The sequence below is a fragment of the Chelonoidis abingdonii genome, chromosome 3, assembly GCF_003597395.2.
Source record: "Chelonoidis abingdonii isolate Lonesome George chromosome 3, CheloAbing_2.0, whole genome shotgun sequence".
In the NCBI taxonomy this organism is placed as follows: domain Eukaryota; kingdom Metazoa; phylum Chordata; order Testudines; family Testudinidae; genus Chelonoidis; species Chelonoidis abingdonii.
This window is the reverse complement of record NC_133771.1, coordinates 47,665,850-47,682,526: the sequence shown is the minus strand read 5'-3', so window position 1 is coordinate 47,682,526 and position 16,677 is coordinate 47,665,850. Positions and strand designations below refer to the sequence as shown.

The window sequence follows — 16,677 nt, the reverse complement described above, 5'->3', positions numbered from 1 at the left end:
GAAAGCATAAGCAAAAGTTTTAAAATTACAGTTCTTCTGCTAAGTACTTTATTTCACCACCTCTTTGCAGCATCAAGTGACCACTCACTCAAATTCTTAATTAAGTTGTCTTGACAAATTCACAGCATATGAGGTGCCATTTAGAAAAAAACCAAATCTATTCAGTGTCTAATTGGTGCGTCTAATATGAGGAGCTGCGAGGACAACAGCTACAGTTAGTGAATGTTAGATGAGCTGGCAAGTGATGACTCACCATACACAAAGTGGTTGTTTTTCTATGAATGAAGTTTAAGTAATTCAATCTTGTGAGCATGAGGATCTGAACAATTTTGCCAGACAAACAGAAAAAGCCATGCAGCCTGTTGGGATACCCTAGTAAGCTGGAAATTTCTATACTTTGACAATGAAAAATGTGCAGTGGAGCCAGCTGGTTTGAGTCATCATGCATTTAAAGCAGTTAAAATGAGCGGCAATAGAGCAACTGTGGACTGAAGAATATTTAAAAGGTTACAAGTTTACCTGACTCAATTTTCCAAGCAGCTAACAATTAAGAAAACACAAGAGACATTCATTTGATTTATTCTTCATCATCTGTACTGGATGGACCACACTATGCTAAAAATGGAGACAAAACATAAATCCCATCTCCCCTAAAGACTGCCAAAATTCACGGTGGTTGCTGCTGCCTTCAATTACTTTATCATAAACTATTCATCAGAACATGGTCTAATAAGAGTTATGATTTAACTCACATGTCCAGACCATTTGTATTTCATAAGAAAAAATTACACAGACAAAATACTGGAAGCTGTTTATGAAACTATGTTCTTCCATAGGGGAGACAGTGTATATTGAGCAATTAATGTTAGGGGAAGACTGTAGGACAGGATGAATGAGTCATTTGGAAGATAAGTATTTGCTACTATGTCAAGAAAAGAATGCATCCACCCAGCATTATAGGAAGACTCCAGGATCAAAACACAAAGCAGACTGCATGTACTAAATAGCATATTGAAAGAAAAATATGCCACTGTGCCCACTATGAAGTAATGCAATACCAGAACACTGTACTTTACTTGGCTGCCTGTCATTAATTGACTAAGGGACTAAGGGACTCAGGCCAGGCTTTTGTTGGTTTGGCAACATCTATTATGTACAATTTCAAACACATCATATTTAAACCATTACATATATGCTAAATATACAACAGTTCAGCCCTCATTCCACAAAGTGTTTAAGCACATACTTAACTTTAAACATGGACTTAAGTGATTGTAATGGGACTACTCATCTGAGGAAAGTGCACACTTCAGTGCTATGTTGAATTGAGGTCACTTAAAGCGAGGACATTTTTTGTTAAAAACTGTCTTTACTAAACTATACACCATGGAAAATGCTGATACTTTAAAACTGGTTGTATATATCCTACACACAACTAAACATAACATAAGAAATATATATTAGTACTATAAAAATAAGTTTCTAGGTCAACAGACTTGCATAACAGCCATGTTATATCACTTGTCTGTTTCCCTTTAAAAATTAAAAACAATAAACAAAATAAAATCAACCCAGCCGGAAAGATAGCAATTTATAAGGTTGAATTACATATGTTTAAAATAACATACCAGAGCCTTAAGATAGATAGTTCTGCAGCCTACATCTGATAATTTTAAGAAAATTAAATGTTTAGGATTTACAAAAAAAGTGACATACAAATAATGCAAACGCTCGTTATGTACATTAAAATGCAAGTGTTCCAGAAAATACACTGCATTGGATAACATGGAAACACTTCACTTGGCTTTTTTGGGTTTCCAAAATCTGACTGCTCTTCCAGCAGTAACTGTTCTTCCTTTACATTGTGGATCTTTAAACCTCAGCCATGGGTGATTCTTTCTATTTCCATGGTTTCAGCTCTCATCTCTATGCTGATAATTCATCTAGGCCCATCACTGATCTTTCCAAGTCTGCCCAACATCTTCTACCAGATATTTCACCATTTATTAAAAGTTTAATATGATTAAAGCAGAGCTCTATCTTTTCCCACAAAATTCTCCCAGTCTTCCTCCTTTCCCAGTCAGTCAATACCACCATCCTTCATCTCACAACTTGGGGATTATCTACAACTTTTATCTCGTTCTCAACATACGTCCATGTTTTGCCGTGTCTTACTCCACAAGAACGTTTTCTCACCCATACCCTGATCATTTCCAGTCTTGATTCTTGCAGACTCTCACTTGACAACCATTTCACCCACTAACAATCCATCCATGTACAGCCACACCACTTCCTCTTTCAACTTTTCATGTCTCTAGTGGCTTTCCTATTGCATCATGGACTCTGATTTTATCCTTTAAGGCCCTGCATCACTCACTCTTCCTTGTTCATTTACTTAATCTTTTTTGTGCTACTCTTCTGCAAATTTTGCAAACCTCAAGCCTCCATTTGTCTGCTGCTTCTTCTCCCCACTCCTCGCCGGCAACTTGGAATGCCCTTCTTGAACTGGTCTGCAAAGCCATCACCTCCTCATTTAAATTAGTCCTGGAGGCTCACTTCTTTTCTTATGAACAATACAGCAGGAGTAAATTATAGTCGTATCAGTTGGGACAATTTAAAAAGAGATGGAACTAACATGACGTAACTCTTAGTACCTTTGTCACTTTGCTTGAAGTGTATTGCCTCTAAGTGACTGTAAACTCTTTGAGGTGGTGCTGCAGTATCTACTGAATACCAAGGAAATCTGGTAGTTGCTTGAACCACTAACCAAATGGAGACTAAGTCTTGCACTTCAAGATTTAAAACTGTTCATCAGTGTAAGAAAACTATCTTTTATTGATTACTCATTACATTAAGTATAGAGAATTAGTTACTTGTCTGTTATGTTTTTCCCCTAATGTGTTCCAAGTATTTGTATTACTCTCAAAAAATGTTTTTTCTCATTTAAAAAAAATCATTTTGAACATCACAAAATTATTATTTTAGTAGGAAAGATCACAGCTATATTTAGATATTCAGAACATTTCAAATTTTTACACATATCTATTTAGAGTGACACAACCAGAAATTTGACTTAAACACACAGAAGTCAGTCAGGGTTTGTCTTGAACCCCAGCCCAAGCACAACAGTCCCTCTGATAACAAGAGGAAAACACATCTACAGTTCAAGAAGTTGCCTGATTAACATTAACAGAGCTGTAACTGAAGGTCTCAGTGGATTATGAAAAACCTCAATACGTGGAAGAGGCTCATCTGTTTCAGTAGCTCTACGTTCCTGCTGCACAGTGTGGTGAGGAGAAAATTGGTGGAGAAAACTATGGCAGAGAAGCGTTTCAAAGCAGATTTCCCCCCTTTCTTCCATTCTGACACTTTATTTCCCCCTCTCCCCTCAAGGAATCAATGTGGGAAGAAATGGACAGGGCAAGGGTGGGAGAATGCATATGAAGCAGTTGGTTTCCCTGCCCCAAGACTGAAGATATAATGCAGGAATTCTGTTAATACTGACTCAATGGTATCCATCACCTGCTGCATGTTGAGACTCTCCTCCTGAGAGACAGTACACCAGGGGCAGACATCTAAGGGCAGCATGGCCTCTAGTGCTGCTATGGCTGGGAAAGGGTAGTGGGCTGAAGAACAGTGCAAGAGGAAAAGGTGGGCTTCCTCTACGTGACTTGACTCCAATTGCAGATTCTGACATGGTGCTACCCTGGCCTCAGCTTCCCCCAAATTCAGTTTACCTCTTGCCAGTCTCATGAATTCTGGGTGGCTGTGGCTGAAGGGTTAAACTCTACAATTTCAGTTTACGAAAAAGAAACTATTGAAATTGAATGATGTAAAACTAAAAGCCTTAAAGTAAACACACAACTGCTACCCAAACAAATCCACAGATTCACACCAGAGGATTTACTTGTGTAAGCAGAGTCAGGATGAGCTGTACCCTGACATCTGGTGGTGAAGTATGGGAAGTGTGGAAAGAATGTCTGGAATGTGAAATCTCAAATATTTGCATAGGCACGCCTGCCCCATCCCAGACTGCCGAGCTGTGGGACTGCTTTGTGACAGAAATGACTCAACCTCAGTTGGGTGGTACTTGCTAGACAAGGGACATGGGTTCCAAAACCCTGTGAATAGAGAGAGGTTGGGGACAGGTATTTGTGCCTGGTGGTGCAGGCTCCTTGTGGAGCTAGAAGCACCAGTTGCACCCCCTCCTCTCTCCACTGTGGAATGTCAGAGTTGATTTTTTATTCCCTTAAGACTCTAGATACAGGTTGCTGAGCTGAACTCACTTTGGGCTAATGGTGCACTAGCACTGGGCTCCCCTACTATGTGCTGAGATCACTAAGAGCTGAAATCACAAAAGAGCTGAAATTACTGAGCTGGGAGCACTGAGTACTGTGCTAACTAGTGGGGGAGCCTGAAGCTATACTGTGGAACAGAGCAGCTGGCGGAGTGGAGCAGTTTATGGGGATGGCTGGAGCGGACCACAGGACAGCTGGTGGAGTGGAGCGGCTGGCAGAGCGGAGTAGCTGTGGGGCGTGTGGAGCAGCCCACAGAGCGAGCGGAGCCGAGCAGTTTGCTGGGACAACTGGAGCAGCTCACGAGGCAGCTGGTGGAGCGGAGCAGTTTGTGAGGACGGCCGGAGGAGCAGAGTGGAGCGGCTGGTAAGGCGGAGCAGTTCGTGGAGAAGGCGGAAGCAGAACCCACGGAGAGGCAGGGCAGTTGGCCCTGGACCACGTAAGGTGCCCCTTTCACCCAGGCTGGGGGGAGGGACCTCTACAGATAGACTCTTGAATTCTGGGGTGGCATTGACCAGAGACTTTTGGGTTGTTGGACTTTGGAGTGATTGGACTTAAGACCCTAAGGGGAAAAGGACATTGCCAAATGTACTTGGGGGGGTGGTTATGGTTTGTGTTATAACTCTGTTTGTGGTGTTTCTCCAATGGGATGCCACATTGATTCCTTCCTTTATTAAAAAGATTTCGCTACACTCAGACTCCGTGCTTGCGAGAGGGGAAGTATTGCCTCCTAGAGGCGCCCAGGAGGGTATGGTATGTAAGTGTCCCAGGTCACTGGGTGGGGGCTCAAGCCGGTTATGCCTTGTGTTATTGAAACGGAACCCCTGGATACTGAACCTGGCCCTTGTTGCTGCCAACTCAGAGGGGCAGAAGGGTTACACTTATTATTATTATAGTTGTCTGGATTATAGGAATCTCTTCCCACAAAAAAAAAAAATCATGTTTTTAGAACACATGTTTATCCCAAACTGGAGTGGAAAAGTCAAAACTGAAATATTTCCAGGGAAGGGATTTCAAAACACACGCTATTTTGGGAGACTGAACAGTATTTTCCAGCTTCCCAGTGAAACTGACATGAGCCTTCCAGCCTGGCTTCCTCAGATTCCAGCACACTCAGCCTCCCACTTCCCCTCACAGCTGTAGGAGCCAGAAGCTGAGCACTGAGCTCTCTACAGCAGCTGGATGGCTGGGGGAAGGCAGAAAGAGAAACTGACAAGAGCTTTCAAAGTGGGAAACAGGTAAACTATCACTTTGATTTCTCCCCTCAAGGGAAAACTGAAGTTTTCCCAGGAAAAATATTGATTTTGCAAAATGGGTATTTTCAGTCAGACAATCATTCCAACAAAAAAAATTTGAATTTATTATGCAAGGTAGTTCTCAGTGTCAGATTTCTGCACATGATGCAGGCTCATTAATGAGCACATAATTACACAAGTTAGGATACTTTAAAGTATCCTAAACAAGTGGTTCAGCATACTAGTTTCACTCGTGTTCTAACCGCAGGATGGGATTTAGGATTAGAGGAAGTCACCAAGCAGGTCTTCCAAGTTTAAAGGAATAAACCATTTGTGATAATGAATAAGTTTAAACACATTCAGCTCTCCCTCAAGTCAGAGTTTTGCCACTAGCTTCAATGAGAGCAGAATCATCTTCAAAATACAGATATTGAATACATGACTTGTCAAGTGACTTGAGTATCTGGCAGCCATTCAACCGTTAACATTTTCACATTCTGAACTGCCATCAGGTTCAGAAGAACATTTGAACCAGAAAACATCTACGGAATTATTATGCTAAAGGTTCAGAATAATTTTGAACAATGTATTGAATTATGTAATAAGGTGTCAATGTCACCTTACTATAGTAGGGAAAGACTGGTTTTACAAATGTGTAAGTACATAAATACTTGTTTGACAGGTTTACTCAAACCCCATGCCTAAAATAAAAAAAGTTTAAAAAAACTACAATTCATAGTTCTGTCAAAGCAACATATTTCTCACATCACAGGTCTAAGTTATCTCTCTGCTTCAGGAAGAAATTCTAAGGGGCCGGGAAGGGATGGGGAAGAACACGTGTGTTTAGTAGCTCACACTTGACTATTGACATTTAGAGGTCAGAGACCACCATCTTCCCGATGCCATCCCAACAGCCATCTTGAGTTCAATACACAGAGGGAACAAGTCACCAATGACAGTTTTTGAAGAGAACATTCAGACCTCCTCTGTATCAAAATCAGCTTGAGATGAGAATGGGAAAGTGGTAATGTACAATCTCACTACTAAGTAGTCACAAGCAGGATACTTCCCTCCTCTTACCAACATGAGTGAATGAAAAGGTCTTCAATATTTGTAACATTGTTTTGTTCAGCAGGGAAGTGGGCACTGAATCTTCCAGCAAAAGACCAAGTGAATCTCCTCCATGATGAGATTCATCATTGGAGTCACAATCAACTTTATCAGTATCCCTGAAGCCACTCCTGAGCCTGGGTTGTTTGCATGGTCGCATACTGCATATGCCATACCACCTGCTAGGCTGTTCAGACTCCTTTTTTCTTTTAGAATTGTGGAACATAGGAATTTCCATTCATTCCCTCCTCACTTCTTCCCCCCCGCAACACACTTACATCATGAATTTGTGCCACAAATAAGAAAAAACACTTAAGTTTTGCATAAAGCTAGTGTTTATAGTTAAGATGGATACTACACTAAGGGAACAGAACTGTTTGTTACCCAAGCACATACAGCATGAGCAGCACAGCAAGCTTCTCCACATGACCACACTAGTGTTCCATAAGTCTTTCTGTGGGGGAGCGGAATCCAAAAAAGTTTTCATGTTGGTCTGTCTAAGCACAAAGAACTGAGATAGCCACAGATGCTCATTCACAGCAGTTAGGTGGTGGTTTCTGTGACATGTTATTTATGAAAGCAAGTGAAGCAAACACAGAGGCTCCCACATGGATCCAAGAATATAACTTATTTTCCATTTGCTACCATTACCAACTCTGAATTCAAACCACTGACTTTGAGGTGAAAGGCTATAATAGCAATCTGTAACAGAAAGTAACAGACTGCATTTCCTGACGTTTCAAGGGCTAGCAAAACATGCACGAAGCAAATGCACTTACTTACATTAACGTTCCAGAGCATTTTGTTAGTGGTGAAGACACAGATATAAGATTAAAGCTTATCATTCTGATTATAGTGAGCACTAAAACAACACACACAAAAATCTCTGAAATCTTTAGAAAAAAATGCTTATCAAATGCACAGTGCTCTGTAAAAGGTGACTGTTAAGGGGTTACACATTTTGTAGCCTCTGTAGGCTGAATGCACTGTGCACCTCAAGATCTCATTTCCTTCCTCCATCCCCACCCTTGTTCCCTGCATGTCACCCTCCCATCCCGGTATATTTCAAGGACTCCCTGCAACTCCTTCCACTCCATCCCATCTGCCACTGCCAGGGGGCTGTGTATGCCTCATTCTCCTCCCAGGCAGGGACACAGTATGGCCTACCCACGACATTCATCCCTTCCCTCCTTGATGGCATTTCCCACTATGCCCAGGTCTATGTGTGGCTCCCTCATTCCCCCTAGCCAGGTCTAGCATTGTCTCACCCCAATCCAGGGTCTGTGGTCCCACCTCTTCCACACACCATCTCTGCTTCTCTTGACTCCACATCCATGTGGTTCAGTTTCCCTCCCACCCCAGGTCCCTGGCTTCCCTCATCACCACTACTCCCATCTTGTGGGTCCCTGATTTGCCCCCACCCCCATCATCAAATTCGCTTCCTCTCCCCCACTTACCTCAGGATCCCTGCCTGCCCCACCCCCAACTTCTCCCCCTGCTCCAACTTCCTCATCCACTCCAGGTCTCTGCTTCCATCACCACCACAGTCCCACCCTGGCTGCTTCCCATGCCCCCAATCCAGACTGTTCTTCCCCTCACCCGGTCCCTACTCCTCCCCTCCCTTCTTCCCCTAATAAACTCTCCCTGTAAGGCTCTTATTTCTGGTCGTTCAGAGTATAATCCCCCTGCAGCAAGCTTAGCTGTTACCTCTGATATGGGTAGGCGGCAGCAGGGGGCAGCAAAGAGATTTCTCTGCCTGCAGTACCAGACAATCTGAGCGCTCTGGTTTTCCTCTGAATCAGGCTTTTCTAATAGTCTAATTTGCATCAAAAAACAAACAAACAAAAAACAAAAGGGTTCTGCCCATTGATAGCTAGAACATTCCCTGACATTTTTGGAACTGATCAGATGCAGCGTTCCAAAGTTATGTTACAAATGGACATGCATTCCAAGTTGAGTGTAGCATCTTGGTTTGCTTGGCCAATTATCTACAGATAGGGAAACTGAGGCAGAAGGTAGAGTTAAATTACATAGCAGTGGAGGTGTGGGGGGGAATTAACACACTGAATCAGTAGCACAGATGGCATTAGAATCCAGGCCTCTTAACTCTCTGTCCCATGCTTTGGTAACATCACACTGGCTCTCCCTATTGTACTCCCTTGTCTAACCCAGAAATACTAACCTTTCAGGTTTTACTGATGAACTAGACCAACTGCTCAGACCACCATTACATTTAATTCTAGTCTACTTTTGTGTTGCTTCATACACTGCTTAAGATTAGCAAGAAGCCCCAGTGATCACAGCTATAAAACTAGGGTATTGCTAAGCTGAGTATTACACAGATCTCTGGCTGTTTAATGACAGTTAGCCTGTAGAGACTTTCGTAAAACAAAGATCCCAAAATTGCAGCACCCCAAATAATTTCTTCTCTCTCATATCCAAAAAACACACCCCACCACTCATGTGCTTTCCAGCCACAACTTTAAAGATCAGGATTTCTTGTGATATCGTCATTCTACCTGCAGAAAAAATTACACATTGGTTCAAGTGCACTGAGTTATAACCAGACCTTAAAAACCTGTCTTCAAGTAGTGCTGGGTCTGACATGTACAATCAGATATCAGTTTATAAGAAACTATTTAGGTCTTGGACCTCTTGTTCCATTATATCGGCCACTCACTAGCAACCAAACCACTTCTACTTTTGTCAAGGCCTCTGCAATCCAATAGATAGAGCCTTGGTCATAGCCTGTTAGGTAGGAATATTTTCTAGTAATTCACATAGAACAAAAGCTGCTTACTACTTCCTACAAGCAGCTATATTCACATTTTTTATTTGTAACGGACTATCTATAATCATAATGGTTAACTGCACATGACATACCTCTTTGGGCAAAGACATTAATTTGTTTCTGTCGGCATTCAAATTGTTCAGCTTCTTTAGTTTTCCAATGCTCTTCGGCAATTTCTGTTTCAATAGAAAGTGACACATGAACAAGCTTTCTATGATCACAGCATCAAAACAAAAACTTTACCTCACTTTGAATAGGATCTAGGAGTGTTTACGTATAAGGGACTAATTCTATTCATAGTCACAACTGTGCAACTCCACTGATTTCAGTGGAGTTCCAGAGTTGTAACTGAGGGCAGAATTGGCCCGTTATTTGTTTCAGCTTCTAACCAAACTGCACTCCTTATGTTAGCTTTGTACTAAAATGACCATAAACACAAGGTAGAAGATACATTATTTAAGTGTCCTTTTGAAGGTAGTTTTGAAGAAGCGGAAAAACAAATAAGTTCCCACTTTAACTACGGGCTTATTTACACCACGCAGCTTTCAGCAACGAGGCTGTGTCGACGCAGCCTTGTTGCTAAAAGTCAGCAGATGTACACACTCTCTGTCAGCACTTTTGCCAACAAAATACTTCCAGCCCCACGAGCAGCTTTAACTTTGTTAGAAGGAGAACACTTCTGCTGACAAAGCCGTGTTCACATCGCCACTTGCATTGGCAAAACTTTTGTCTTTCGTGGGGGGAGTTTTTAAAGTACCCATGAAAAACAAAAGTTTAGTCGACAACTTCACAGTGTAGACATACCCTAAACCTCAGATTTTATTTTCATTCAATACGTGTAGTATTAAATGACTGGCTGAAACAACTGGGTAACACAGCAGGGAGTAACACAAAGAACACCCACATAGCAGTGGGGCCTGCAATTTGATTCCACTATTATTTATCAAGATATGCACAGCAGTAGTTGGCATCAAAGGGGAGCTTTGTCTACACGGGGAGCTATTCCCAATTTAAATTCATGTGTGGATGCTCTATTCTGAAATAAAAATTAAATCAGGAACAGTTAATTCATTTTAAAATCATACTTTATCTTATTCCAATGGAATGTTCATGTGTAGACAAACCCAAAGTAAAAGCTTCCTACACAACAGGCTCTTCAATTTTCTTATTAATCATGAAAGACTTTAAAACGAATATGTATGTGAATAAATCTTCCCTTCATGTCAAGTCAGAACCTTAAGTGGTTAGAGGTAAATCTGTTTAGCTAAATACAGAATAAGTTCTGGCTGCCACTTTCAAATATCACCTACTTCCCCTATCTGAGACTCAGTATGAATTCTCATTTGGGACACTGATATGGACAAAGACATTAGGTTATTTCTTGTATACAGGCTCCCATGCCATCTCCTTCTGGATTACAAGTGCTCAGTTGAGCTTGTTGGGGCAAAACCAAAATTTCCTCCTCCTATCCTACACACAGCAGATAAATAATTCTTGTTATTATCTAAAAGAATACCGATCATTTCACCTATCCAAAAAGTTGCAGGCAGGGAGGCAAGCCCCTATTACTAAACTATTCGGGTTATTCCTTGCAGTTCAATAAACTCTGCTAACTCAAGTAAAAGATGTCTATAATAGAGTTGTCAAGAGATCAAAAATATTAAGCTCGATTAATCACACAGTTCAACAACAACAGAATACCCTTTATTTAAATATTTTTGGATGTTTTCTGCGTTTTCAAATATATTGATTTCAATTACAACACAGAATACAAAGTGTATGGTGCTCACTTTATATTTTTTTTTGATTACATGTATTTGCACTGTAAAAAACAAAAGAAATAGTATTTTTCAATTTACCTCGTACAAGTACTTAATGCACTCTCTTTATCATGAAAGTTAAACTTACAAATGTAGAATTATGTACAAAAAAACTGCATTAAAAATAAAACAACGTAAAATTTTAGACCCTACAAGTTCACTCAGTCCTACTTCTTGGTCAGCCAATCGCGAAGACAAACAAGTTTGTTTACATCTGCAGGAGATAATGCTGCCTGCATCTTGTTTACAATGTCACCTGAAAGTGAAAACAGGCGTTCACATGGCACTGTTGTAGCCAGCATCACAAGATATTTACATGCCAGATGCGCTAAAGATTCGTATGTCCTTCATGCTGCAAAAGACGGTTACTCACCTTTGTAACTGTTCTTCGAGATGTGTTGCTCATATCCATTCCAGTTAGGTGTGCGCGCGCCGCGTGCACATTCGTCAGAAGATTTTTACCCTACCAACACTCGGTGGGTTGGCTGGGCACCCCGTCTATTTGGACTAATCTCTGCTACAACGCAGTTTAGCCGTTATGTTCATCGTAAGGGTACACTTGGTAGCATCATGCTACCGTTCCATTCCAGGCTAAGGTGGTCGTTCTGTGTTCTCCACACTCTATCATGGTTTCGAGGTTCTCAAGGGCTTGGAGCCACTTACACCCTCATACACCACGCAGCCCCGACCTGGGACCTCAACCTTGGTTTTTTACCAAGACCTTATGCTCCCCCATTTGAGCCGTGGCGACCTGCTCGCTGCTATACCCCCATGTTTGGAAGGACAGCTTTCTCGTAGCCATTCATCAGCAGATGAGTTCCGAGCCCATTGCTCTTCGGTGGGTTCGCCGTACACTATGTTTCACAAAGACCAAGTGCAGTAATGACCACAACCCGGCTTTCCTCCCTAAGGTGGTTTCGGCCTTTCATGTTACCAATTCAATTGCAATGGGAGCAACAATTGCCACTCCTTGGACGTCGTAGAGCGCTCGATCTATATTGAGCAGACAAAACCATTTGTAAAACGCCAACTCTCTGTCGCTGTAGCGACCCAGGAAGGGCCTACCTGTTTCCTTCAGAGGGATTCTCATCTTGGTGATGGCATGCATCCCACTGTTCTGATTTGGCTCCATATTCCCAAGCCCCATCACCGTGCCATTCTACCAGGGCTCAGGCTTCATCTGCCGCCTTGCTGGTTTGTGTACCCTACCACAGAGATCTGTCGCCGCAGCTCTTTGGTGCTTGCGGGTCCATACCTTGCTTCGCTTGTGCTCTGGTCAACAGTCAAGGATGCTGCAGCCTTGGTTCAGCAGTTTTACATTCTGCCACATTTCACTCCACCCACCGTGCTACGTAAGCTTGGGAATCACCCTAACTTGGAATGGATATGAGGCAAGCACTCGAGAAGAAAGACGGTTACTCACCTTATATAACTGTTATTCTAGAAGTGTTGCTCATATCCATTCCAACACCCACCCCTCCTTCCCCAATGGTTGGAAGTAGGCGCAAGAAGGAACTGAAGGGTGGCTGGGTCCGCCAGGGTAATATATCCGTGCCAATGGAAGGTAGTTTCCAAAATAGAGGCGGCTCGAGACCTCAGTAGGACTAAGATCAAGCGTTTTCGCACCTGTAGGAGAAACGCTTCCACTCGGCCAGGTACGTTGACTCAGGTGGAAGGCTTCCTGCTCCCCCGGTTTAGTCACGCCAGAAGCCACACCGTGAGGTGAAGAGATGCAGGTCGGCGTGGCGAAGCCTGCCGTGGTCCTGAGTTCATGAGGTCTGGGTGGAGTGGGCAGGGTAATTGGGTTGGCTATTGACAGTCGAGTAACGTGGTGTATCCAGTGCTGCCTGGACCACGGTGGAGTGATTCATGATGATGGGGCGTCTCTGCCCCTGGGAGTTTGAGCAGGACCCAATGAACCAGCGGGCAACGGTGGGAAGGCATAAAGGAGTTGGCCCTTCCACGTCATCAGGAAAAACGGTCCACAAGATCGACGCGGGGAGACGACTTGGAAGGAGCAGAACATCTGGCATTTCCTGTTCGCGCCGTACGCGGTAAGCGAACAGGTCTATGTTGGGGAAAAGTCCCCACTTCTCGAAAAACAGAATGCATCACATCGGGTCAGAGCAACCACTCGTGAGACCTGCTGAGTTGAAGCACCTCAGGCGTTCCGAACGCCTGGGAGAAAGACTGCTACCAGATTTATTCGAGTGGGCTATGCAAAGTCCAGAGATGATGGCCTCCTGACAAAAGGGGGAGGACCATGTCCCTCCCAGGTTGGTTATTGTAGCACATGGCTGTTGTGTTGGCTGTAAACACTGAGACGCCACGGCCTCGCAGCTGCTGCTGGAACCCCTGGCATGCCAGGCGGACTCCTCTCATTTTTGGACATTGATGTGGAATGCCAGCTCCTGAGAAGACCAAAGGCCTTAAGCTCGAAGGTGACCGAGGCGAGCACCCCAGCCGAGAGATGACGCGTCCGTCATCAGGGACAGTGAGGGCTGGGGCCGATGGAACGGCATCCCTGCCCACACCAGGGAGGGAGTTAGCCACCATTCTAGGGAGCCTAGGATGCTCGAGGGAACAGTGACTATTGTAACCATTGGGTCCCTGTCCGGGCGGTACGCCGAGTTGAGCCAAGCTTGGAGAGGACGGAGGCGGAGCTTGGCGTGTTTGGTTACAAACTTGCAGGCAGCCATGGGACTCAGGAGACTGAGATAAGTGCAAGCCGAGGTCATTGGGAAAGTCTGCAGACCTTGGATGATTGTTGCCATCGCCTGAAACCGCGGCTGTGGTAAACAGGCTCCGGCTAGGTCAGAGTCCAAGATAGCTCCTAGGAAGTCTAACCTCTGCGTGGGAACCAGAGTGGATGTTTCCATAGTGATCATCAGGCCTAGACGTGTGAACAGGTCCTTGACGATGCCCACATGCCGAGTGATTTGTGTCTCAGACTCTCCTCGGATAAGCCAATCGTCCAGATACAGAAAAATGCATATCCGAAATTGGCAGAGGTAGGTGGCGACTACGGCCATACACTTGGTCAATACCCATGGGGCTGTAGAAAGGCCAAACAGCAGGACCGTAAACTGGAAGTACTGACGGTTGCCTAGAAAGAGGAGGTATCTCCTGTGCGGAGAGAAGATGGCGATGTGAAACTACGCATCCTTCATATCGAGGGCGCCATACCAGTCTCCAGGATCCAAGGACGGGATAATGGTTCCCAGGGATACCATGCGGAACTTCAACCTTATCATAAACTGGTTGAGTCCTCACAGGTCTAGGATAGGTCTGAGACCTCTGTTCGAGTTGGGGATTAGGGAATAACGGGAGTAAAACCCTTTGCCCCTTTCGTCCATCGGCGTCTGCACCTCTTGTAAGAGGAATTGCTTGTGAGAGGGGTCCCTGAAGAGGGACGGGGTTGGAACAAATTGGAGGTGGTACCCATACTCCACCGTGCACAGGACCCAGCGATCTGAAGTTAACTGGGACCACGCCAGGAGGAAGTAGGAGTGGGATCTCGGGCTGTAACTGGTATGCTGCCCTCGGGCGCATCTTCGAAAGTTCATCTTTGGTCCCGGTGGTGATTGCAAGTGATCTTGATCTTGGCCCTCTAGGAATCCTGACCGTCGTCTGCGACCACTTCGGCCGCGCCGTCTGCCAAAGTCCTGTTTCTGGCTAGGCACAGAGTACGGCAGTGTGGCTGGGGATAGATAGGCCTGCGTTTGGTCGCCAGCGTATGCACGCCAAGAGAGCACATTAGGAGCCTGTTGTCCTTCAGGCTTTGCAGCCTGGGCTGTCTTTGCTGCGAAGAGGCCTTTACCATCAAATGGTAAGTCCTTAATGATATACCGCAGCTCCGGCTGGAGGTTTGACACCTGAAGCCATGAGATGCGCCTCATGGCAACACCTGAGGCCACAGTCCTGGCTGCTGAGTCTGCTGCATCCAGTGAGGCCTGGAGGGAAGCTCTGGCCACCTTTTTCCCTTCCTCCAAGAGGGCAGTGAACTCTTGGCGGGAGTCTTGAGGGAGAAGCTCTATAAACTTATCCACCGCCATCCAGGTGTTATAATTATAGCGGCTAAGCAAGGCTTGGTGATTTGCCACCCAGAGTTGTAAGGCCCCTGCAGAGTACACCTTGTGGCCGAGTAGGTTCATTCGCCTAGCCTCCTTCGATTTCGGGGCTGGCGCCTGCTGGCCATGCTGTTCCCTCTCCTTAATGGACTGAACGACTAGTGAGCAGCGAGGAGGACGGACATACAAGTAGTCGTACCCCTTAGAGGGCACCATATATTTACACTCGATTCTCCTGGCTGCAGGAGGGATAGAGGCTGGGGGCTGCAATATAGTATCAGCATTCGCCTGGATGGTCCGAATAAATGGGTAGGGCCCCTCTAGTGGTGCAACCGCCAATAGAATGTCTGCTACCAGGTCCTCTATCTCCGGGACCTCCTCCACCTGGAGGTCCATATTGAGTGCTACCCTCCTTAGGAGGCCCTGATGGGCTCTCAGGTTGTTGGTGGGCACATCGGAATCGTGGTCCTGTGCATAAGAGCTGTCCACGTGGGATGACACTCATGCATGTCTGGATGGCCATGGAGGTGCTGAAAAACCATGGGCAGAGTCTCTGACTCTATCGGACCTTGCCCATCTCGGCACCGGGGACCGGTACCGGGAGGCCTACCAGTACCTGGAATGAGATCCAGACCTGCGACCAGAGTGGTGCCGGGAGGTCGACCGAGATCTCGAGGCTTGACGTCGGGAGTGGCTACGGGAGTCACGGTGCCTGTAGCAGTGCGGGGAGCTGGAATGGTGCTGAGAGTAGCGGGTCAGCGAACGGGATACGGACCGATGCGGCGAGTGCGACCGGTACCGAGGAGAACAGCACCGGGACTGCAAGTGGCGTTGGGAGCGGGAGTGCCGACGGGACCTGGAGCTTCTGCGGGACCATGATCATGAACGGTGCCGCTCTGCTGTGCCAACAGAGAATGGTCGTATCAAGGGAAGCTTGCCAAGAGACTGTATTACCTGCACCAGCGGTGCCGGGGGTTCAGGCAGCATCGACTCTGTCATGGCAATGAGATCCCTCGCCACTGGGAATGTCTCCGGCGTGGAGGGAACAGTAAGCTCAACCACAGTGCGTACCGGGGAGCTGTCAGGCACCAGATTCGACGGCCCTCATGGGACCGGGATCAACGGTGCCAACACCGTCAGTGCCTTGGCAGGTGTCGGTGCCGGGCAATTCGACTGAGACAGGCTCTCTGGCTGCGCTGCAGTTGGCGTGGAAGCAGCAGGAGCAGTAAGCTCAACCACAGTGCGTACCGGGGAAATATCAGGCACTGGATTCGACGGCCCTCATGGGACCGAGATCAACGGTGCTGATGTCGCCAGTGCCTTGGCAGGTGTCGGGCGATCTGACTGAGACAGGCT

General features: G+C 45.4%; 1 protein-coding gene across 1 annotated transcript in view; it reads right to left on the bottom strand.

Annotated features, from left to right (window-relative positions):
- The window catches only part of LRRC1 (leucine rich repeat containing 1), a 135,112-nt gene that overhangs the window by 9,311 nt on the left and 109,124 nt on the right, over positions 1-16,677 (bottom strand). Inside the window, exon 10 of the mRNA XM_075063725.1 lies at positions 9,524-9,607. Coding sequence (XP_074919826.1) covers positions 9,524-9,607 — 84 coding nt within the window. The remainder of the gene's footprint in view (positions 1-9,523; positions 9,608-16,677) is intronic.